Source organism: Dipodomys merriami, unplaced genomic scaffold, assembly GCF_024711535.1.
Source record: "Dipodomys merriami isolate MVZ:Mamm:240054 unplaced genomic scaffold, mDipMer1.0.p SCAF_1, whole genome shotgun sequence".
In the NCBI taxonomy this organism is placed as follows: Eukaryota; Metazoa; Chordata; class Mammalia; order Rodentia; family Heteromyidae; genus Dipodomys; species Dipodomys merriami.
In genome coordinates, this window is record NW_027202270.1 from 61,100,085 (window position 1) to 61,122,860 (window position 22,776).

A 22,776-nucleotide genomic window follows, 5' to 3' on the forward strand; every position below is an offset into this window, starting at 1 on the left:
TCTCTGGCACTTTAGTACCCTAATACCATGGCACTGGAATTTTTAGGAAAGGCGGATTATGGAACCTCAATTGAGTCAATGAATTTGAGTTTCTGGAGCATAAATGGATCTTTACAGCCCTTCTGGGGGGGAGATTCTGACCATATTTGAGAGCCATTACCTCAGACTTTTCAGAAAAAGACTGGAGGAGGTGAGACTATCATAGTCTTTGTTTATTTAAGTCTGGAAATTTCTTGCTCTGTAAGTTAGCCATGTTTATAAAATGTTATAAATATTTACATATGTATGTTCATTAGCAAAGCCTGAAAACTATTGAGATACTATTTATTTCAAACAAAAGTAGCAGATTAAAAATTAGACCCCTAGGTCCCCACTCATTCCATTGATGGCAACAAGGTATGAGCCTGCACTAATAGGTAGGTAGATTGGCATATTTTTTCTTTACAGAATATGACAGGTGATCAAGAAGCTTCACAGTCTTCTTATGCTTTAGCCTAAGAATCTCTGGGAATATGGCCTAGGAAAAGAATACAAATCGTGGGCTATTATAATTTCAACATTATTTATACTAGCAAAATAACGGTAACTGCATAATGCATCTGTACGATGTGATATTATGTAATTGTAGTAAACTGTGTTTATAAGGAAATTTTAGTAATGTTAAGGAGTGCTTATGTCATTATTGCTAAGAGAATACAAAAGTTTACATGTAACATGCTCAAAATATAAAGCAAAATGCACACAGAAGATGGAAAAATTCAAAGTACAAACCTAAATCATATTTAAGAAAAAGTAAACATATTTATTGGAAATGTTTTAAAGGTAAAATTTTTGGGAAGGATTGGCAATTCAGGATCTCCTTATAATCTATTTAAGAAGGGAAAAGCTAGAGAAAATTTTCAGTAGACCAGAAAAATACTTCAGTTGCTTTGAAGCGTGAGAAACAAAAAGAGGCTAGATTACAAGTGTGAGTTTGGAGCGAAGTGTAACAAGTAGATGAAATTAAGCCAGTAATATGTTTTGGAGATGGCAGGAGGCAGGGATATGGAGGACAGATATAATAATGATAATAAAAAAAGTACAGAGCTGGGTCGGTGGCTCATGCTTGTAATCCTAGCTACTTAGGAGGCTGAGATTTGAGGATTGCGGTTCAAAGCCAGCCTGGGTAAGGAAAGTCGGTGAGACTCTTATCTCCAGTAAACCACTAGAAAACCAGCAGTGGCGCTGTGGCTCAAATGGTAGAGCGCTCGCCTTGAGCTGATGAGTGCAGGGACATTGCCCAAGCTTAGAGTTCAAGCCCCATGACTAACCAAAAAAACAAAAACAAAAACAAAAACAAACAAACAAACAAAAAACAAAAAACCATAACCAAGCACCAGTGAGTCATGACTGTCATCCTAGCTACTCAGGAGGCTGAGATCTGAGAATTGTGGTTTAAAGACAGCTTGGCTGGGGAAGTCTGTGAGACTCATCTCCAGTTAACCACCAAAAAGGTAGGAGTAGAACTGTGGTTCAAGTGGTAGAATGCTAGCCTTGAGCAAAAAAGTTTAGAAACAGTTCCTAAGCCCTGAGTTCACTCTCCTTCTTGCCCATGTGTGAGCTCTTTCTATGGCACTAGGGTTTGGACTAGGCAGATGCTCTAGCATTTCAGCCACATCCCAGCCTTTATTCTCTTCTTTAATGTTTTCAGAGTGGTATGATGTTCATCCTCTAGGTCTTTCTAATAATAATAATTATTATTATAATTGGTCTTGGGGCTTGAACTCCAGGCCTGGGTGCTGTCCCTCAGCTCTTCAGCTCAAGGCTAGCACTCTACTGCTTGAGCCACAGTGCCACTTCCAATTTTCTGGTAGTTTATTGGAGATAAGAGTCTCACAGCCTTTCCTGCCCAGGCTGGCTTTGAACTACGATCCTCAGATCTCAGCCTCCTGAGTAGCTAGGATTACAGGTGTGAGCCATTGGCGCCCGGCTTTTCTAATTATTTTATGTGCACCAAGTAAATAGTTAAGCAAATCAAAGACAGCTGAGAAAATCTGAATGGAGATGGAAATGAACAACTATGCTGGTCATTAAATTAGTTTGATTTCCATAGCTGCTGGGTTGTTAATGTTTTACTGTTGTAGTAGATATCTTTTCCAGAAGTCAACCTATATTAGTTGAGGCCATCTGCCTAACTTTGCCCTTTAATTCAAGACTTTAATGGAAAGTTTTATAGCAAATGGTTGAGGAAAGTTTATAATTTCCTATTCAATTAGGTAAATCTCCATGTTTACAAATAATACAGTTGTTAATACTCTGCAAGCCATAGTAAAATGTTTAAGAATTTCTGTTTGTTTCCTGGGATGGACCTTAGCATCCATTAGTATATCTCTCATTACATGATACTGTGTTAAAACAACAATTCATGTTCATAAGAGGCATAGGTTTCAGTGGGCAGTTATCAGAGAGGCCCCAAACACAAGGAACTAGTTACTACTTTTAGAGACTAGTTACTACTTTTCTGTTTTGTGTGTTGCATATTATTTAAAGCTTCTTTGATGTTGAAAGATTATGAAGGGCTATTGGAAATAATTTGCTTAAACTACTGTTTTTCAAAACTGCTATACTATTGTTTCCTAGTTTAAAAGAAAATAGATTTCTGAGGTAGACAAGACCAGAGGGTCAAGAAGTATTTATAGCTTCTTCTCCCACACAATGTTCAGAAATGCAGTGAGTGTGGGTGCTGGAAGGTATGTAGCAGTCAAATATTTATCTGGAAATGGCTACTTTTAATTCTTCAGTATGTCCTTCTTTAGTATATGAAAATTGATTTTTCCGTTAAAAAAATGTAATGCCAAATTACTTTGTGAGCTATGTGGTGATGTGTGTGTGTTGCTGAAGTCTATGGGTGATTTATGCTTTTTTATTTCTGAGATGTATCTACAAGCAAAAGGCATTGATTGCTTTACATTTTCCTCTATTTTTTATCAATACAACTGTATTATTTTTATTTATCCCTAAATCTGTGCTATTTTCTATTGAAATGATTGTTGTTTTTCTTGAATATTTGATGCAAGAATCACTTCTGAGACTTGAAATTTAGATCAAGCAATTCAGTTTGTTCCATTTGGGCCTCTTGAGGAAAGGCTTTAGATTAAGTATTGAAGCCAATTTTCCATCCAGTACTGCAAAGGAAATGACCAAGCAAACTAGGAACCAAAAAAATAAATTATATTGAAAACTGTAAGTCTTCATGAGGAAATCCCATGGGCTTTGCTAAAAGGTGGTGAGTCCTTAAATTCTGAAACTCGAGTTGATATTTTCTTTTAAAGCACTTGGGCTCTGAAGAGGAAGTGTAAAATTGGCAATTTGTGTGTGTATGGTTATAACTCAAAAGCATTTTGTTTTTGTCACTAGTATTCAATTTCAGAAAAAGATTGGACAAATCTGTACATGCGGATGTTCTGTGTTTTAGTTTATTTTTTTGTTGTGGGTGTGGAGAATGGGGATAGACAATACTGTGGTTTGAACTCGGGGCAAGAATGAGCTTACAAGGCATTTCCTGCTGAGCCATGCCTTGCCTTTTGCACTGATGATGCACAGATCCTCTTGTTTTCCATTTTTCACTATAGTTGGGGTAACAGGCTTATATTACTATATCTAGATCTTCCATTTTGAGATGGAGTCTCACAGATGGTTTTTTCCCAGGATGACCTTCAATTGTGATCTTCCTGATTTTTACTACTGAAGTAACTAAGATTTGCAAGTGTAAACCGCTGGCACACAGCTTAATATACTGTTGTTGTTAATGTAGATGGAGAGTAAGTGAGGGTTTTTTGATCACTGACCACCATCTTAAGACTTCTCATGGATGAAGAGTTAGGAGAAAGCATATACACTAGTGAGGTCCTTTTTCTGAGTCAAGTTCTTGCTTTCTGGAATTTTTTTTCTTCTGATTGTCTTTGTTCCTGTTCCTATAACCAGTTTTACTTTTGTAGTATTAGATTGAGTTAGTATTAGACTGAGCTACTGCAAAAAAAAAATCCCCTAATAAACAAATTTACCCTAATAAAATAGAAATATCTTCTTCTTTCACCTAATAACACAGAGATTTCTTTCTTCTATTTTTCAGGGAAGCTGGTTCATCAGGACCACATCTTAAAGAATAAGAAAGAGAATATATGGGAGGCAGTCAGTATCCTTTTAATGACACATGTATAAGTTGAACACATTACTTTTACTTCCATTCTGTTGGCAAAAACATGGTCCCATCTAGTGCCAAAAGAGACTGTGAAATGTAGTTTCTCGTTGAAGAGTCATATACCTTGTTAAATTGGATGTAGAACTGGGTTTATTTTTAAATAGAAGAAATGGAGAAGGGGTACTAAGACTTTTAGTATTCTTTGCTACAGAGTGCTAGCTCTCAGCACTATGAACTCAAACTGTCATTCTCTCCTGACCTCTCTCATGGAGTTGCAGACACTGAAATTAGACAGTTTGACATCTCAGATTAATCCAGTGCCTCGGATAACCCTGCCAAAGTCTAGCAGTACTTTAAAGGTACTAGGTCTATCTGTAGGAGGGATCTAGAATGAGTGTCAGTACTCTAAACTCAGAATTTTTGAAGTCATCCAGATTCTCCTGTCCTTGTAAGTATCTAACATGCTTGCCCCTAAAGCTTCACACCAGTCTGATTGAATTGGACACTAAAGGTCCTCTCAGTGCTATGGTAGTGGCCATCTATATCATAGCAGCCTAGTTGTCCCTTTTCAGCATGTTATTGAACTTGTAGTTTCTCTTATTATATTAGGCACCAGGCCAGAAAAGAATAATAGGGGGGCTGGGAAGGTGGCTCAGTGGTAGAGTGCTTGCCTTGCATGCATGAGGCCCTAGGTTTGATTCCTCAGCACCACATAAGTAGAAAAAGCCAGAAGTGGCACTGGGTTCAAGTGGTAGAGTACTAGCCTTGACCAGAAGAGCTGAGGGATAGTATCCAGGCCCAGAATTGAAGCCCCACGACTGACAAAAGAAAAAAAAGAAAAAAGAATAATAGGAAGAATATTGACAAAATAGGAAAACGGTTTAGCCTTTGAGAGATATGTGGCCTGATCCTTTTACTTTTTTCCTATAGGGAAATAAGTATTTTTCTAAGACCAAATTTTGGAAACTACTGCAGCTCCTAATGTCATTTTCCACCCATTCTTCAACAGTATCCCTTTGTCCATACAATCTGCCAAGGCCAGAGCCTTTACTACTGATTGGAGTCTAGCTTTCTTCTGAGTTCTCAATTTGTGATTTGTTTTCTGAGTCCTGAGCAGCTCTGAAACTGACTTAACAAATTTCTAGGTCATTCTCTTCTTTGTGGACTTTACTGTATGGCCTCAAACATCTGCTGGAGGAGGCTGCGTGAATAATGAAGGAAGATAGGACATCAGGATTAAAATGTGACCTTCATGCTTTCTGTTTAGTTTTTGCAGTGGGTGTTTATTCAGGCTTTTCTGTGAAATGAAGGGTGTTGCTTTTGAATTGTCATCCTGTGGAAGAAACATGTCTACTGGATAAATCTCAGTGCAGTGAGGCTAACCCACCAAGAGAGGGAGGGCAGAACAGAGTTCCCTGAGGTCTGAGGGAAGTCTTAATGATTTCCATTGGACTTAATTAAAGAATGAATCCCTCAAATAGACAGTCATGGTGAGAGTGGCATAGTGCGGGTGGTAAGCAGCCTTCTAGAGGGGCTTCTAGAGGGGCTATCACATAAAACATGAAGGCATGGAAGATCATGAGATCTTGTCTCTACCACCAAATGATAACCCAAAGAACTTTGTATCAACACATTGCAAATTATGTTTACTTTGAAAGAAAGATACTTTGAAAGAAAGATACTGCTAAAACAGTGTATCTTTATGTCTTATGTAGATTGCTGAATTTGTCAGAATTGGAATTGAACAGAACTAATTGGAATTGAACAGAACTCGTCTCCCAATCAGGGCATGAAGAGAATTTGGTGAGGACCCTCTAGGGATGCTTTATGTTTTTGGATTTCTTAGCTCTAAAAAGTACTCTCGTTTTACTTGGTGAGCTTACTTTAATTTTTTATTTCTTTTAGTCTCTGCACTGTTTGGCAGCCACCGTGTAGGAATAGCCAAGGAGTTGAAGGCACCATGAATTATTGATATATTTATAAAAACCATCCATGTATGTGGCACTGTGCCAGGCTGTGGGTCTTGGCGGCAAATACCTGATCTCTCTTCCCATAGAATTCACTGTTAAGAAAATGGAGGAGAAAAGAAGTAAACAGGGCAGACTCAATCTTCCATAGGTGAGGACTGTCTTTTGAGATATAGTAGCTAGGGGCACAGACTTCCTGTGGGTTTGAAGACTATGCAAAGGAGGCCTGGCAAGGAGACAGAGGCTAATGAAAAAGCCATTTGGTCTAGGGAGGTGGGGGGACTTTTTGGTTGGGCCTACAATAGAATGTTTACAGCCAGGCTTAGGTGGATTGCTGTGCCTGTGTCAGACAGTTGATGCATATCTTTGGTGGCTGCCTGATGTCTGTTTGCATCTGGGAAAACAAGTGCATACAGGGGGATAATCCTTCACTGGGAAGAAGCATAGTATTCTAGACAAGGGGCTCCATAGTGAGAGGTGAGAGAGGGTGTGGTGTGTCTGAGAAGCCTAGCTTGGCTGTAGAGCGGAGAGAGATGCAAAATGAAAGGTGCAAGAAGACAGCTTTTAGGACCGAGCTAGATCATGGTAAGGACTTGGGTTTTTATCCTAAGAACAATGAAAAGGCATTGAAAGATTTTGAATAAGAGCTTGCATGATCCTCAATTTATACTTTTAGAGGAGACACTAGGTAGTCAATACGTCTTCAGAGCTGCTTGATATTAGCTGGTTATGAAATCAAAGAGGAAAACTTCCCCTCTCCCCCCCCACCAAAAAGGGGAAAAATTTTTGCCCAAAAGTAGTAACAAAGCAGAGAGTTTTACGAATTTCACCTTATAAATTCAATCCCCAGTACAGGAAAAATGAAAACAAACAATTCCACCAATTTTACATTAAAACTTACCGAAGGAAGGTAGGGAAGGATGCAAACAAGAATTCAATGTATTTCCTACAAAATTAAAAAAAGTGAGGGAAAGGGTACGTTGAGAGGAATCGGGTACATTGAGAGGGATGAGTGAGAATGTTGAAAGGGATGACACCGACCAAGAAACATTGCATTCATTAAAAGAAATCATCAATAGCATGTAAAAAACAAACAAAAAAACCACCCTATAGAAAACTTTGGTATCATAGAACTGAAGGAATCCCACCTTCTGGGAGGTTATTTGCCCAAGGCCAAGTAGTAAGAAGTTGGCAGCTGATTCATTTCTGTCATGCTCCTTGAGTGGATGTGTTCCTTTCCTTCCCCCTTTCCTGCCTCCCACTCCTGCAGAAGCCTGGCAGATAAAGGAGTCAAATTACTCCCCAGCTCACATGGAAATTTCTCAAAATGTAAGAGTTTTGATTGCAATCATCTCCTTGGTTCAGTTCCTGCCTTCAGGATCTCTATGGCTGCTTTCACATTGTCCTTGGGGGGCGGGGGAGGGGTTGTCATGCCATGGTCATGCCATGCTGATCTTGGGATCCCTGGTCTTGGGGGGAAGGGGTGTGCGTGTATGTGGAGCAGCCAGCAATCGAGAGCTGTAATTGTTAAATTGTCACCGATAATGTTAGCTAAAAGATATATAGGCAACAGGGAGGAGACCAGCTGGACTTGTCTCTTAAGTTTATTTCGGAAAATAAAGTTGTGTAGTAGTCATGAAATTTGTGGCTTTATGGAATGTGTTTGCCAAGAGAACTGCTTCTTTCTCTTTTTTTCTTTTTTTTTTCCAACAGAAATTTTAGAAAGCAAGAGATTCTGAGTAATACTTCAATCACAGGGAGGGAATCTGTCATTTTCTGGCAAGTTGAATAGGCCAAAGGCTTTTTTTCTTTTTCTTCTTCTTCTTTTTTTTAAACCTCTCCGACACTCACTCTTTTATGAATTATGAAGTGTTATTTTCTCTTGAAACCATCAAGAATGGCAGGGAGATGAGCCAGTCTATATATTCATTCTTGTTCTGAGTGTCTCTGAGTTTTCTGTCTCTCATTATCCCTTCTCTTTGTTTTTCTGTGCATTTCTTTTTAAAAATTTGTTATTGTAAGGATAATGCACAGAGGGATTACAGTTACATAAGTCAGGTAAGGAATATACATTCCTTCTTGGATAACGTCATCCCTTCCCTCTCTTTCTCCTCACTCCTCTCTCCCTCCCATCCCCACCCAAAAGTTGTATAGTTCATTTTGAACAGTGTCTAGTTAGTAGCACTGCTGCATTTGTTCACTCTGTGTCCCTCCATTTCTGTGCCCCTCTCTCTACATCTTTCTAACTTTCCTCTTGGCTCCTTGGTACAATCCATTGGTAGCATATAAAAATACATATTTTTATTTTCAGCATTTTTTAAAACAGGATTTTCATGAGGATGGTTTTCTGGGCAGTGGTTGTGACAGGTTGGGGCAGTCTGGGAGGTAGTGGGAGATGATGGAGGTCAGAGTCCAGGCAGTTAGTGAGAGGCAGTTGAAGACTGCAGAGGGGATACCGAGGCACTAGGGAATGATTCAGAATGCTGTGGAACAGGTGTTGTTTGGATGCAGAGGAGGCTGCATAAACACGCCAGTATTAGCATAAGGAGCTGAGCAGTCAGCCTGGCCAGAGAAAGCAGGTAGGGTGCCCGAAGGAGCTGGCAGGAAGTTAAATAGGGCAACAGGAGGCAGGATGCTGGTCTTAGCTCTGGTTACTGAGACCAGGTCCTAGGTGGGGATTGAAAAGACTGAGGATGTGTCATGAGCAAGATTTGGGAATTGTACCACAGAGGCAAAGGATAGCAGGAGTTCTGGACAGAACCCAGGCAGAGAACAGTAATCAAAACCACGAAGGCATCAAATAGACAAACTAAGTCTGTTAGGCACCCCTTTTGAGTATTTTTTTAAGTTAATAGTAATATACTATTCCTATATGGAACATTGTAGCCGATACACATTGTGGAGCTATTCTAAAGAAACAAATGCACTTATTTGATATCAAAACTGTTCCAGGCTTGTTTAATATTCCTAGTATATGTTTTCCTATATATACATATATGTATATTTCCATATATATAAATTGTTATTATAAAGTTGATGTACGGAGGGGTATTTCTTTTTGGACAGTGTCACCCCTTCCTTCTCTCTCCCAGTTTTTCTCTCCTGTCCCCACCCACAAGTTGTATAGTTCATTTTTAATAAAGTATCTACTGAGCATAACTGCTTCATTTGTGTTCACCTTTTGTCCCTCCATTTCTGTCCTCGTTACCCCCCAAAGACAGATAAATGAACAAACAAAACAAGAAAGAAAAGAAGTTTCCATTTCTTGGAATTCATTTCAATAAAAACTTTATATGATCAACAACAGAGGCGTTGTGTTTTTGGCTTGTATCAGGTACCCCTTTTGAGTATTTTCTTATATTAGGGTTTTTACTCTTTCCAAGAATCTCAGAATAGAGCTGATTTGATTAGTGAGGAAATGGAAGCACAGAATGGCAAACTAGTCTGCCAAGTGTTACATAGCTGGAACGTGGCAGAGCAGCCTGGCTCCAGAGTCCTGTCTCATGATCACTATGCCTTATAACTTCCCTTTACAGTGTCAGGGAGTACCATTGACATAGACATAGCATGCATGAGGCTCTCTGTGTGGGATAATGTGTGCAGCCTTAGTACTCTACAACTGCCTTAAAAAGGAAAAAAAAGGCTAGTTCTTCAATTCTGCCTCTGCTTGCCTTTCATGTAATAACTCACTAGTTTTGGAACTACTTTTCTTGCATATTACAGATGAGACTCAGAGGGACTTAGGTCATGGCTGCTTGGTTGGAGGGTCTGTTCAAACTCAGAAGACTACTAAAAACAGAATCTACTGTTTGAGATTTTTTTATTTTGCTTGGTCTTCACTCCCTTGTCTCCCTGTGGCTACCACCTGTCTGAGGGGCATCAGGGAATAATCAGGGCTACAGCATTCACACTTAAATGCATACAAGGGTTTGTTTTTTTTTAATTGTGAAAATACCATACAGAAGGGTTACAATACATGGGCAAGATAACGAGTGCATTTCTTATCAAGCATTGTTGCCTCCTCCTTTGTTTTCCCTTCCCATCCCTTCTCCTACCCCTCCCCCCCCCCAAACCCGATCCTCCCCAGCATACAAGGTTTTATAGGCAAAGGACTGCATTAGTGCTTGCAAGATTAAGAGGAGTAAATCATCCACAAACTGTGCTTACTCAGTAAAATTGGAACAACAATGAGGGGCAAAAACATTTGGCCAACGAAGGCCTTGGACTTGTGTTCTAGCCTGTGAGGACAAGAAGGTTCGTCTTTGTTGAATCTCTGCCTCTATCTGGTCCTCTTAGGGCCCCCATTCCAGGAAGAACATTCTTGGTTTTCCCAGCAGAAAACATTTTTTTTCTTCTTCTCGATGACTCTTGAATGTGGGTTGCCTCTTCTCCCTTAATTGGTTATTTAAAAATAATGGGGAGCCAGGTGCAGTCATGCCTGTAATTTTGGTTACCTGGGAGGCAGAAATCTAGAAGATCATAGTTTGAGGCTAGCCTGAGAAAATGGTAGTGAGATCCCTTCCACTTCAGCTGATAAAAATATGGACACAGCAGTGCACACCTGTCACTCCAACTACCTGAGATAGAAGGCTCTTGATCCAGGCTCTCGTGTGTGTGTGTGTGTGTGTGTGTGTGTGTGTGTGTGTGTGTGTGTGTGTGTGTGTGTGTGTGTGTGTGTATCCAGGCTCTCACGTGTGTGTGTGTGTGTGTGTGTGTGTGTATCCAGGCTCTCACGTGTGTGTGTGTGTGTGTGTGTGTGTGTGTGTGTGTGTGTGTGTGTGTGTGTGTGATCTTATTTGAATATAACTAAAGCAAAAAGGCCTGGGAGGTGTGACTTAAATGGAAGAACTTCTGACTAGCAAGTATAAGGCCCGGAGTTTTTATTAAAAAGAAAACCAGGAAATACCTATCCTTCCAGTTGAAGGGATAAAAGTAAGGGCATGCTCTGGAGAACTTCAGAAGGAAAAAGACCTGCTTGTTTCAATTTTCTGTGTATTCTGGCTCAAGTATTACATAACTGTAGTTTGAGAGTTGGTGAGCAGAATCTGATATGTGAATTTGTGGTCACAATTCTTTTGACCCATTTGTCTTGCTGTTTGCTTTGTGGAATGTAGAGAAGGGAAAGAATGGACTTGTTCCAGCATGTACATGGGATTTCTCGTTGGAATCCAGTGGAATCTGATTGTTTCCAACTTCCTCTTCTCTTATCCCTCTGTGTGGGCGTAGCCTTGAAGGTGACACTCTGTATGGCCCCTACCATTTTGACCTTCTGAAGGATAGCTGAGCTGCCTTGCCATCTTTTATATTTGAAAATGACTATTGATGCTGTTTTTGAGGTGTGTGGCTGTGATGGAAAAGACAATAACAAGTCAGCACAGACCTGGAGGAGTGTGATTTACTCAGCATTGGTAGCTCTTGTGTAGCTTTTCCATGTTTGTTTCTCTAAGATTTAGGCTTTTCAGAGGTACTGCCTAGAAGGACAGGACTCCTTTCCCAGGTCCAGGGCCAGCCTGTGATTCCTCCTATGCTGAGTGTCCACAAACCTCAGCCAATGTCTTTTGACTGACAAGACATGGTAGTGGTTGGTAAGTGTTCATGTTGCACTTTAAACTTGCAGAGTTCTTTCAGAGTTCTCTCTGACCTCAGTTTGGCAGGTGAAGAAACTAAAGTTGATAGAAGTAGTGGCTGATCCATGATCATATGACCCATCAGTGGTGAAGCTGTGCCTCTGAATTTCTGGGACAAGTTTTTACTTTCGTAATTCATGTAGCTTCTCTAGAAAATGCTCTTTACTTCTTATCAATGTCTTTTTTCTTCTTCTTCAAAACTGAACTGACTTTGTTTAGAAGCTTTCCTCTTTCAAAGCTGCAGTATGTTATTGGTTGACCAGAAAAGTATCTAGGGAAGCTCTCAAAGTGACTTCAAAGTAGGCTCCATCCTGGATGCACCTGAGCATGGGGTGACAGGAGCAGAGTGAGAAAGAGTGCAGGACTTCCCTGCTTGAGTTTGGGAATAGGTCAGCGCTGCTTCTGGATAGCAGAGGCTTATGCATGAGAGAGCAGTCCTGGGATTTCTCCCTGGCTTTTACTGAGGAGGAGCTTAATGAGGTCCAGGAGTCATTAAGCAGTTTTGCATCAGAAAGAGGAAAGGCTGGTGACATCCTTTTCAAACTGCGTGGCGGATGTGGGGGGTGGTAGTGGTGGTGGTGAGGCTAGTGAGGCTGAAAGACTTCTGTGAAAATATTGAAAACTTCTGCTATTGAAATTCCCACAAGAAATCTTACCATCTGTTTATTCTTTTTTTTTGTCTTCACTGTGGGTTTAAAAAATATTCTATGATTTATTCTCTTTAGAAATGTGACAATCTTTAAAAAAATTTATTGTAAAGATGCTGTGACTTAATCTTATTTGTTAAGTACAGGTGCTAGATCTTGAGTGAAAATATTGAAAACTTTTACTCTTGAAATTCCCACAAGAATCTGTTTATTCTGTTCATGACTCCTTCACTGTGGGTTAAAAAATTCTATATGACATATTCCCTTTAGAGATATTACTTAAATCTCATTTGCTAAGTACAGATGCTGGATGGAGATTAGTATCTAATACTCTTGTTTTTACACAATATTCTCCGAAAATAAAATCTCTCCTGTACTCTGTTCTCCGATTGTGAGTTTAATCAAGATGATGAGCGGTTGTGTTTGTTCCATTCCAGGCAGCCTTTGAAATATTGAGAAGTGATCAATTGTAGAACTCAGCATACACACGAAACAGGAAGCAGCTCTTTGCTGGGTAGGATGCTCCAGTCACCCTCCACTCTCCCAGGGAACGCGCTTCAGCTGACTGAAGCAGGGAAGCTGAGCCAATCAGAGGCCACTTTCCTAGCTCAGTCACCAGTCTGTGGTTGAGGAAGGTTTTTTTTTTCTTTTTTCTTTTCTTTTCTTTTTTTTTTTTTTAATGCTCTGTATTGAGAAGGCAGATAAAATGCCAGGTCTGGAATGCCTCTGGGAATAACCTCACCCTGTGTGATGCGCAAGAATAGCATAGTGCCTGGTAAATCCACAAGAATTGGTAAGGCAAGCGCAGTTCTTCCAAAGAGGCCTTTTCTCCTTTTAGCTCTAGCTGTGATTTCTGCAGCAGTTTTGTATTTGCCTTAAAAGAGGTGCTCTGGATTATCAGACCTCCATGTATGACAATTTGTACCTGCATGGAATTGAAGACTCGGAGGCGGTAAGTATTTCATAGATAGCTGATTCCCTCTGCCCTCCTCTTCCTCCTCCCACCGCTCCCTCCCCCTCCCCCTTATTTCTTAGGCAACACAGGGAACATGGAGCTGAAAGCAACCTCACTCGAGTGCTTGCTGGCTGCAGCTTAAATGCTCTCTGTGTAGTTTGCAGTTAACTTAAATTGATATATCATCAAGCAAAGGGAAATTTGAGTGATAGCAAAGGCATCAGTGAGTGTAGGCTGTTGGAATTTCTGCGTTGCAGCTCCACATTTGAGCTCACAAGAGGTAACTTGTTCCTTGTAGACTGGCTTTAAACTATGCAGAAAAGTACCTATGTTTTACAGGGTTCATAGGAAAGACTTGCTCATTATATAATACATATTGTTTGTTGAGCTAACATGAGTGGAAGTTCCAAAGCTGTAGCTGTATTATTATGTGCTTTCTGGCCAAACAGGCAGTATGGACCTACTGCTTCTTTGTTAAGGAAATAAGATGCAAAGGAGTGTGGTTACACAGCAGCCCAGTACAGAGACAGTAGATAGTGTTCCTCCCCCCTGCCCTGGAAGACTGAAATGGACTCACTCACATGTGTTTGGGCTTGGAAAAACGACTCCTTTCTCCCCATAGGTCAGACTCATGCAGTTATTAAAATCAGGGAAAAATGGTTTTCTGAAATTCTTAAAATTGTACCACAGGACTTTAGCTTCTGAATATAGATTAAAGTGGATTCCTGAATCTTTCTTGCTGCTATTGCTGGTGGTAATAACTGATTTTTTTCATTATCAGTTACATAGCATGATTGGGGGTGTGGATGGGATATGCTGTGGGGAGTCTGAATTTTCTAAGTACAATTCCATACCTGTTTCTACAGTCAGAACAAGAATGTTATATAAGGTTGTTTCTAAATCACTCAATGCATAGGTTGTAACAACAGCAACAGAACAGTATGATATATATCACTGCAGACAAATATCAGATGTGGTGCTGTCTATGAAAGATACAAATCCTCACTTCTGATAAGGCATTCCATTTTTCCTTCCTGTCTGTGTTTGCCCTAACTCTAACTCTGTTTCTGAAAAGTCTCTCTGCATGTTGTCCGATGTGCTTGTGAATGATCAGACTGTCAGTTCATTGCAAGGGACAGTAGTCTGCAACCCAGGAGGGGCTGAAATTGAGAAGGTCCACCCTTTTCAGTTTGGGGTTTGGAAAATAGAAAAAGCCACTAGAGGAGTTTAGTAAGCCAGCTTTTTCGGCTGAGTTCCTCAGGAGAGGCCTGAGTATTTCTTATCCCTTCTCCACACTCAGTTATGAAACATGCGATGCCTTATTGAATTGTAAGCTTTATTTTTGACTATGGATTTTAATGTGGACAGTATATTGCACTGAAGTGGAATGGGGGTTTTATTTTCCCTTCAGAAATGCCGTTAGAAACCAGCTGCTATGAACAGAGTTGCCTAGGAACTAATATAGCCAGCTTCTTGTTCTCTAGAACTGTATAAATTTCGGATGCACTGGTTCAGAGGGGAGCCATTATAAATATGAAAACATTTGTCTTGCTTTCGGTCCAGCTGCAGAAGCAAGCTGAGTTTTCCTGCAGGGTGGGAAGTGAAGAGAGCAGAGACTTGACTCATGGTGGTGGTAGTTGCTGGCGGGTAGTGCTAGGTGGTGCAGTGCTGTGACTCAGTGGTGGCCAGCAGGCTGAGGTATTGGGGCTGTGCATGGCACAGAGGTGAGGAAGGTGGGAAGCTTGAGGCATGAGGGGAGAGCATCTGGTCAGTCCTTAGTTGCGAGTTTGGGATTCTTTAGGGGTGGGATCGGAACCTGTCATGGAAATCAGAGGGGAGGACAGAGGTGTTCGGAGGGGTGAACTGATTCTGAATGCTCATTTGAGTTTATTTGTTTTTATAAGGAAGAATAATGTGATGTGTTACCCAAGATGGTGTGAACAGAGCTTCAAGCCAATGGAGAAGACTAGGCCTAAATAGCTGAGCCGGTGAAGTGACAGATAAAGCCACACCTGGAGTGCCACATCCTCAGCAGTCTTTCTCAGTGCCAATGCATTTATGGCTGTAAGTGTGGGGTTTGCCCAGATCTAAGCAGAGTTCTTGGAACAGGTCTGATGGATAGGCATGGAAAGGCTTTGCTCAGGTGGCCAGCTGCAGCCGGAGAATATACAGGCACTAAGACTGAGGACGGCACTTCCTCTGGGGGGTTGGGAGCAGTGCCCTAACTGCACTCTGGACATTGTGTTCACGGGGTGTGTGGGGGCTAGCTAGCATGCGATAAGTGATTACCTTCAGCTTGTCCACACAGTCAGCCTGTAATAAGCTCCTCTCACCTAGGGAGACACTCTGGAAGTATACTAAGGAAGTATACTGGTCCCCATGTCCTGTCTCCGCAGTAGGAGAGGGATTTTGGATTGTGATGTGAAATTTTTCTCGAAGAGTCTGGTTCAAAGATGGATAGTATACCCCTAATCCCCTGGATGGTAGCCTGTGACCTCTGTATTGCACAAATTGTGTAGATAGAAAAAGAGGAACAACAAATGTGCTGGAACACAACTTGAGTATGGACATTTTGGATTCTTGAGTCTGGTGGAGCCTGTGTGAGCAAGTCCGTTAACTTCTGGTTTGGTTTCCAGGATCATTCACAATAAAAGGAAACACAAGAGATAATTAAGTGTCTCCCTGACCCCCTCAACATCCCCCCTTACTCCCCCCCTCACCCCAGGCCTGCATAAGAACAGGTTTCCCATAGAATGTCCTTACTTCTTTTTTTTCTCTCTCTCTCCCCCTCCTTTCCTTCTTTCTTCCCTCCTTTCCTTCTTTCTTCCCTCCTTTCCTTCTCTCTCTGCCTTTATCCTTCTCTACCTCCTTTCCAACCTTCCTTCTTACCTCCTTCCTTCCCTTTCTCTCTATGTCTCTGTTTCTTTGTCTTTGTCTTTGTCTTTCTGGAGGCTAGACATACCCAAGGCCTGTGCATGCTTGGCAAATACCATAGTAAGCTACATCCCAGGCCCATGTTATTTCCTGTATCAGCTTGATATGGATAATGGTGTGTGTGTGCTTCACCAGTCCATGCTGAGACAAGGCCATTTGCAATCACTGAAGAGTTGCAACTTCTAACTGACTTCTAGAGCATTGTTGTGCCAAACGTTCCTCACCACCCCCAGTGTATCTTACTGCATGTCTAGGGGGCCAGGATGATTTTTCACTGGCTGACCCCTCCCCCAAATGCACACTGTATTTTTGTCTAATTTAAACAGTTTTTCAGTAGATCTGTTCCTTGGTGTACACATGTTTTATAAATGGATTCATCGTGTATTTTTTATTACCTAAATGAGAAATCTTTTAGCAGTACATAGGAGGAGCAGATAACAGTAACTTAAAACCCATCCTGTGGTAATCACTATTAATTGTAACCCATTACTTTGGAGCTTTTGGTGCCCACATATATAAAGAGGTCATTTTCCACGTCTACTGTTTGTCACCTCCTGTTTGGTTAAGTGTTTTCTTTACTACACAAAGTATCAGACTTATCAAAAGTAGATCTGTCCTGTGTAGATGATCCTTTGCAAAATGTAAGGCTCTTACAAAGGCACACCTTGGGAATTTGGAACAATTGAAAGGAATTAGAGAATTGTAGGATACTTTGAAAAGTAAAGCCAGGATTAGCTGCACCTTGAAGTAGTAGCTGGTTTCTTGGATATGGTTGCTTCCATTTCCAAATGTTTTAATTCTTCAGTATTTTAATTCTTCAGTATTCAGTATTTAGAAGGAGAGACTTGATCTCTTTTGTTTTTATTTTGTTTGTATTATCAGACAGTGAACCTAGGGCCTGGTTCTTGCTAGGCAGATGCTCTACCCAGAGCTAGAACGCTAGCCTGACTCGATCAGATCCTAAATTAGGCCATTTATGACACAGGAAAATGTGTTCCTTAAATGCACTCAGAATAGAAAGGAGCCATAATATATTTATTAACACTTATAGAAATATTATGGCTGAAAAAGCTAAAGTGTAAGGTCAGTTTTATACATTATGATATACATATAATATTTAAATGTATGTATAAAAGCATGTTTATATCAATGTGAACTATACATTATTATAAGGACTCTGTTAGCTATTTATTCTAGTTAACCATTTCCTAGGAGCAGTGTAACTGTGTATGTTTGTCTAGATGTCTGTGTATCCACTGAGGTTTATACACTGTATACGTTGTACATCATGTGCATTCATGTATGGATATGTTCCATGCATTGCTAATTGATGGTTAATGGTAAATGGGATATTCTGCCATAGAGCTTTTGGAGAAGGAAAATTAACTGCTTTTGATGTGAAGAAAGATACCCAAGCGGTTTGAAAGGCAACACATCCACAAGAGAAAGAAGGATTGCTACAGTCAAAATTATAATAAAGTTGTTTTAAATATGATGATAGTGTCTTGAGCTTGCTAGGGAGGAAGATAAACTTCCAGAAGCAATTATGTGTTCAAGAGCCTTCAGAAGAGCACTGTAGTGATATTAAAGAATGGATATTTTTTTTTTTTTGTAAACAACCAGACCAGAGGTCTTTTTGGCTTGATGGACCAGAATATTTCTTCTTGGTTAGGAGGGGAGAGGCAGAAAGTCTTTTCATTGCCTGAATATAGGGAATGAGGATTGATCTGTAAAGGAATCCAAGGATTATTTTATATCACTTGCCAGGGAAGTAAACCACATGCTCCTTCATGGTTTGTATAGGAAATTTCACTGAGACGGTCAACTTGTTTTTACTCAGCTAAGCTACTTTGCTGTTTCTCCAGAGTCTGGTAAGTAAATGATGAGCAGAACTTTTTTTTAAACAGATCAATTCTTAGAAATATGATGGTTCTCTAAAATATACATGGAAATGAGCTCCAGATGCAGTTGTTATGGAGCTGAGAGAAATTCCTTAGATCTGATGAGAATTTATCAATTTCGCATTACAGGGCTTTTGGTCTTGAGGGTCTCTTGTTAATTTTACATCTTTGAGTGATAGGTGGAAGGATTGAAATCAGTGCTGTCCAGGTGTTATGTACCTCCTTTCTTGATGGTCTTCTTCTTAGATAATGACCAGCCAACCCAAGGTTTTAGAATATGATCCTGTGAGTCCATGTGCATGTCCTCAGTGAACTTTGGATTTTTGATGGAGCCAGGTGTTCTGTAGGAAGTTGGTAATGACTATGCAAAGTTGTTGTTTTAGGGTGAAGGTGGGGAGATTTTGCATTGCCTTAGCTCTTTTCCTTCCTTTCCAAGTTCAGCTTGCATCTATTACTGTGCAAATCATTCTGTGACTCTGTTATATCTTTACCTAGGTAACAAAGCCACCAAAGGAAGACACAAGGATGTAGCTGCACTGGTTATCATTTTTCATTTTCTTTTCTCCCCTCTCCCATTTGTCCTTTGTAATAACCATGAAGTCAGGAACTCACATATCCATGAAGTTCAGTTAAAATTATATGTAGGAGGCTTTACAGATATAAGCTCTGCTCCAAGTTAAGACTAATTAAGATGCCTGTTATGTGCTTCTGTCAGGAAAAGGGGGCTGGAAAAGCAGCAATGTAACCAGACAACCTGAATGACACACAGAGAGGCCACATGTGTCTCATGTATGAAGGGCAGGCCACTAGAATGTTGCAGGGCAGTGGGAAAACTCAAAGGGACTTTACAGTTCATATAAAATAATGACAGCAGATTTAGAGTTGTAGGTTTTTATGCTCTGGCCTTCAAACATTTTAAGACACTGAAGGGTGTGAGTCTGAGAAAACTGCTGCTACTTTTACAGTATTTATTAGTATACCAAAAGAAGGTAGCTCAGACAGCTTGCAAGATTTTTGAGATCTAAATAAAACAATACTCATTCTTGCTTTACATTTATATATTTTCAATGACATGAAGGTGTAGTTTTAGTTATTAATGTCTTTTCTTCTTAAAATGCTTCTCTACTATTCATACTTTTTTTTAATCTGTCACTGAAATATTGAGAACTTGTACATTTAAAACAAAATAATTTGGGCTTTTTTTAGACTTTTCACTCAAGGGAATCAGTATGAGGGACATACCTGACAAGAATATTGGTAACTTTGAATAATTGTTCAGAAACCTAGGTGCATAGTTTTGAAATAACAGCTCTCTTTTATTCCTATTACTCTTTAATCTCTCTCTCTCACTCTCTCATTCTTTCCCTCCCTCCCTCCCTCCTTTCTTCTCCTCCTCCTCCTCCTAATCTTCCTCCTTCTCTTCCTCCTCCTCCTCCCTTTCTTTGTGTTAGACCTGGATTTGAACTCAGGGTTTGGGCACTGGGTCTGAATGTTTTTGCTGAAGGCTAGCACTCTACCACTTGAGCTTTTTTTTGGTGGTTAATTGACCATAAGAGGCTTTGAACTACTATTCTCAGATTTCAGCCTCCTGGGTAGCTAGGATTACAGATGTGAGTAACCAATGTCCCAGCTTCCCTTCTCTCTTTTTATCTTGATCATAATCTAGGGAAAAGATTCGGGCTCTCAGTGTTTTTACTCTATCAGCAACTTGGTTGAAATTTTGGTGAGTGATGCATCTTTTTAAGTCTCCATAAAACTTTCAGCAGTTTTATTTTTTTTTTTACTGAGTATATATATCAATTTATTTTTTTTATTGTGCAAATACTGTACAGAGGGGTTACAATTACATGGGTAAGATAATGAGCACATTTCTTATCAAGCATTGTAGCCTCCTCCTTTGTTTCCCCTTCCCATCCTTTCGAGTCCTCCCCCCCCCCCCGTCCCCCCCACCAAAGTTGTAAAGTTCATTTTTCGACATAACGAATTGTACATCTCATTGTTGCAATGGGTCCTCCTGTATCCCTGTTTTCACAATTTTTTTTTTCCCTTCCCCTCCATATATACCAACATCATATATAATGAAAACAGGGATTATACCATGGGGGAGGGACATACAAGGCAACAAAGACATAATCTTATAAATATGTTAGAAATAATCGCATGAAAGATCTCTCTCTCTCTCTCTCTCTCTCTCTCTCTTTTTTTTTTTGTCAGTCATAGGGCTTGAGATCTAGGCGGGAGCTGTCCCTGAGCAATTCCGCTCAAGGCTCATGCTCTACCACTTGAGCCATAGCACCACTTCTAGTTTTCTGGTGTGTTTTTTTTTTATTGTGATTAAGTGATTACATAATTTACCAAATTTCACAGTATTGTGGGATAATGATGCTCATTTAAAGTCACAAACTCATTCTAACTTTCCTGGAGCAAATTGTCTACACGGTCTATAACATATAACGTTGTACACATATACACCATACATGTGATCAGCAGCATGGGGTTATTTAGTAGTGGTTCGACCAGATGAGTGGAAGTTCTTTGTTTCTTAAGTCCTGTTAATTTTGTTGTATCACCTAACATTTTGGATTTAACATCCACTTATCAGGGAGACCATGTACCATTTGTCTCTTTATTCTTGGCTTACCTTGCTCAACATGATTTCTTCTAGCTCCATCCATTTCCCTGCAAATGCCATTATTTTGTCATTTCTAATGGCTGCATGATATTCCATTGTGTATAGATACCACAATTTTTGGTGAGGCATCTGGGTTGTTTCCATATCTTAGCTATTGTGAACAGTGCTGCAATAAACATGGAGGTGCATGTGTCCTTGTATATTGGTTCCTGTTGTTCAGGGTAGATGCCTAGAAGTGGTATGACTGGGTCGTAAGGGAGGTCAATCTTTAGCTTTCTATGGACCCTCCAGACTGCTTTCCAAAGTGGTTGTATAAGTGTACATTCCCACCAGCAGTGTAATAGGGTTCCTCTTTCTCCGCATCCCCTCCAGCATTTGTCGTTGGCTGACTTATCAATTTATTTTTTACTGCATTTGAAAATGTTTACTTTCTTGTACTCTGTATTATGAAACAATAACATAATTATGACAGTAATGGAGTGTCAGGCCAGGGTTCCAGGGATTGAGTCCTGATACCTCCTCTGACCCCATTCTCAATTGTAGCCCTGGGTACATTTCTTATCCTGGGTTTCTTGTCCTAAAGTGCCAATAGTAATGACTACTTATTGAGTGTTTTCAAGATTAAATTAATTCATATCTATAAAACTCTTTAAATGCAGGTAAGTGTTATTTGGTATTAATGTTAGTCCTGTAATGAAAATGTTTACATTTTCAGGAACTGAAAATATACTCCTTACTCTCTGAGTTTTGATATTCCTACCAAAAACTTTGGTTTATGTTCTGAGCCATTCCTTTGAGATTTTCAAAAATTTTATAGTGGTTGACAGGTAAAAGGATGCACTAATGCCCTACATCTTATGATTACTTTGCCTTCTGATGTTTTGGAAAGGGAAACTGAGCAATAAAATTAGATGAACTCTTACTGGCACTGATGTTCAGCAAGTCACTTCATATCCACAGTTCTCAATTTTCTTTCCCATAGAGTGAAGAAGCTTGATTAGTATCTAAAGTTTTCTCATACATGAAACTTTGCTCCATTTGCTGATCAACAGTTTCTTCCTTTGAGATATTCATGCCACTATATATCATTTGCTGTCTGAAATGATCATTTGTCATGGTATTGTGTACACATGGAAGAAGGTGTAAGTGTTTGGAGCCTGAGTCTGCGTATCTTTGAAGGAAGTTGGTACATATAGTATAGTTCCTTGAAAAGACCAGATTTTTAAAAGGAAAATGTTTTACCTGTGATTTTTAACTCCAGAAGCCTAAGTATACACACACACACACACACACACACACACACACACACACACACACACACACACACACACACACACACACACACACACACACACACACACACACACACACACATATTTATCCTTGCCAATATCTAGAATGAACTTCTAGCCCAGAATGATTTGGGTTGGGAACACTCAAGTATAGTATCAAGAAATAGAAATTTAAGGCCTTATGAAAAGCTAGTTTCTCTTAATTCATTGATGATAAAGAAAAAGTATTCCCGCTTCTTTTTCTATAAGAGGTATTTCTTTATTTTTAGAAAAAAAATTGTTTTTGAGACAAAGTCTCATTTGATTGCGCAGGCTGGTCTGGAATTTACTATGTAGGTCAGGCTGGCCTTGAACTCAAGATTCTCTTATTTCAGCCTTCTAGGGGTTGGGATTATAGATGCACACCACCATACCAAGTTGAGGAAAGGTATTTCTGCTCAAAATTATCTTTCCTTCAAAATAAGGTCTGTGTGTGTGTGTGTGTGTGTGTGTGTGTGTGTGTGTGTGTGTGTGTGTGTGCAGGCACACGTGTGTGCATGTTGGTACTGGGGTTTGAACAAAGCTTTGTGCTTGCCTCAAGACTTGGGGGTGGTCCCAGCCCTATAAAAATGTTTTGAATCATTGTTTTGTGATTGGTGTGA

The 22,776-nt window shown here is 40.0% G+C and overlaps 1 protein-coding gene across 5 annotated transcripts in view; it reads left to right on the top strand.

Moving 5' to 3' along the window:
* The window catches only part of Cacnb4 (calcium voltage-gated channel auxiliary subunit beta 4), a 270,533-nt gene that overhangs the window by 108,912 nt on the left and 138,845 nt on the right, over positions 1-22,776 (top strand). The window contains exons 1-2 of one of the 5 annotated variants that reach the window (XM_070023282.1): positions 13,027-13,373; positions 15,281-15,440. The exons of 2 other annotated variants lie outside the window; for them this stretch is intronic. In XM_070023282.1, coding sequence (XP_069879383.1) covers positions 15,435-15,440 — 6 coding nt within the window. In that variant the 5' untranslated portion in view covers positions 13,027-13,373; positions 15,281-15,434. Of the gene's footprint in view, positions 1-13,026; positions 13,374-15,280; positions 15,441-22,776 lie in introns of those variants that run through there. 2 more of the 5 variants (XM_070023289.1, XM_070023275.1) reach the window with 2 other exon arrangements.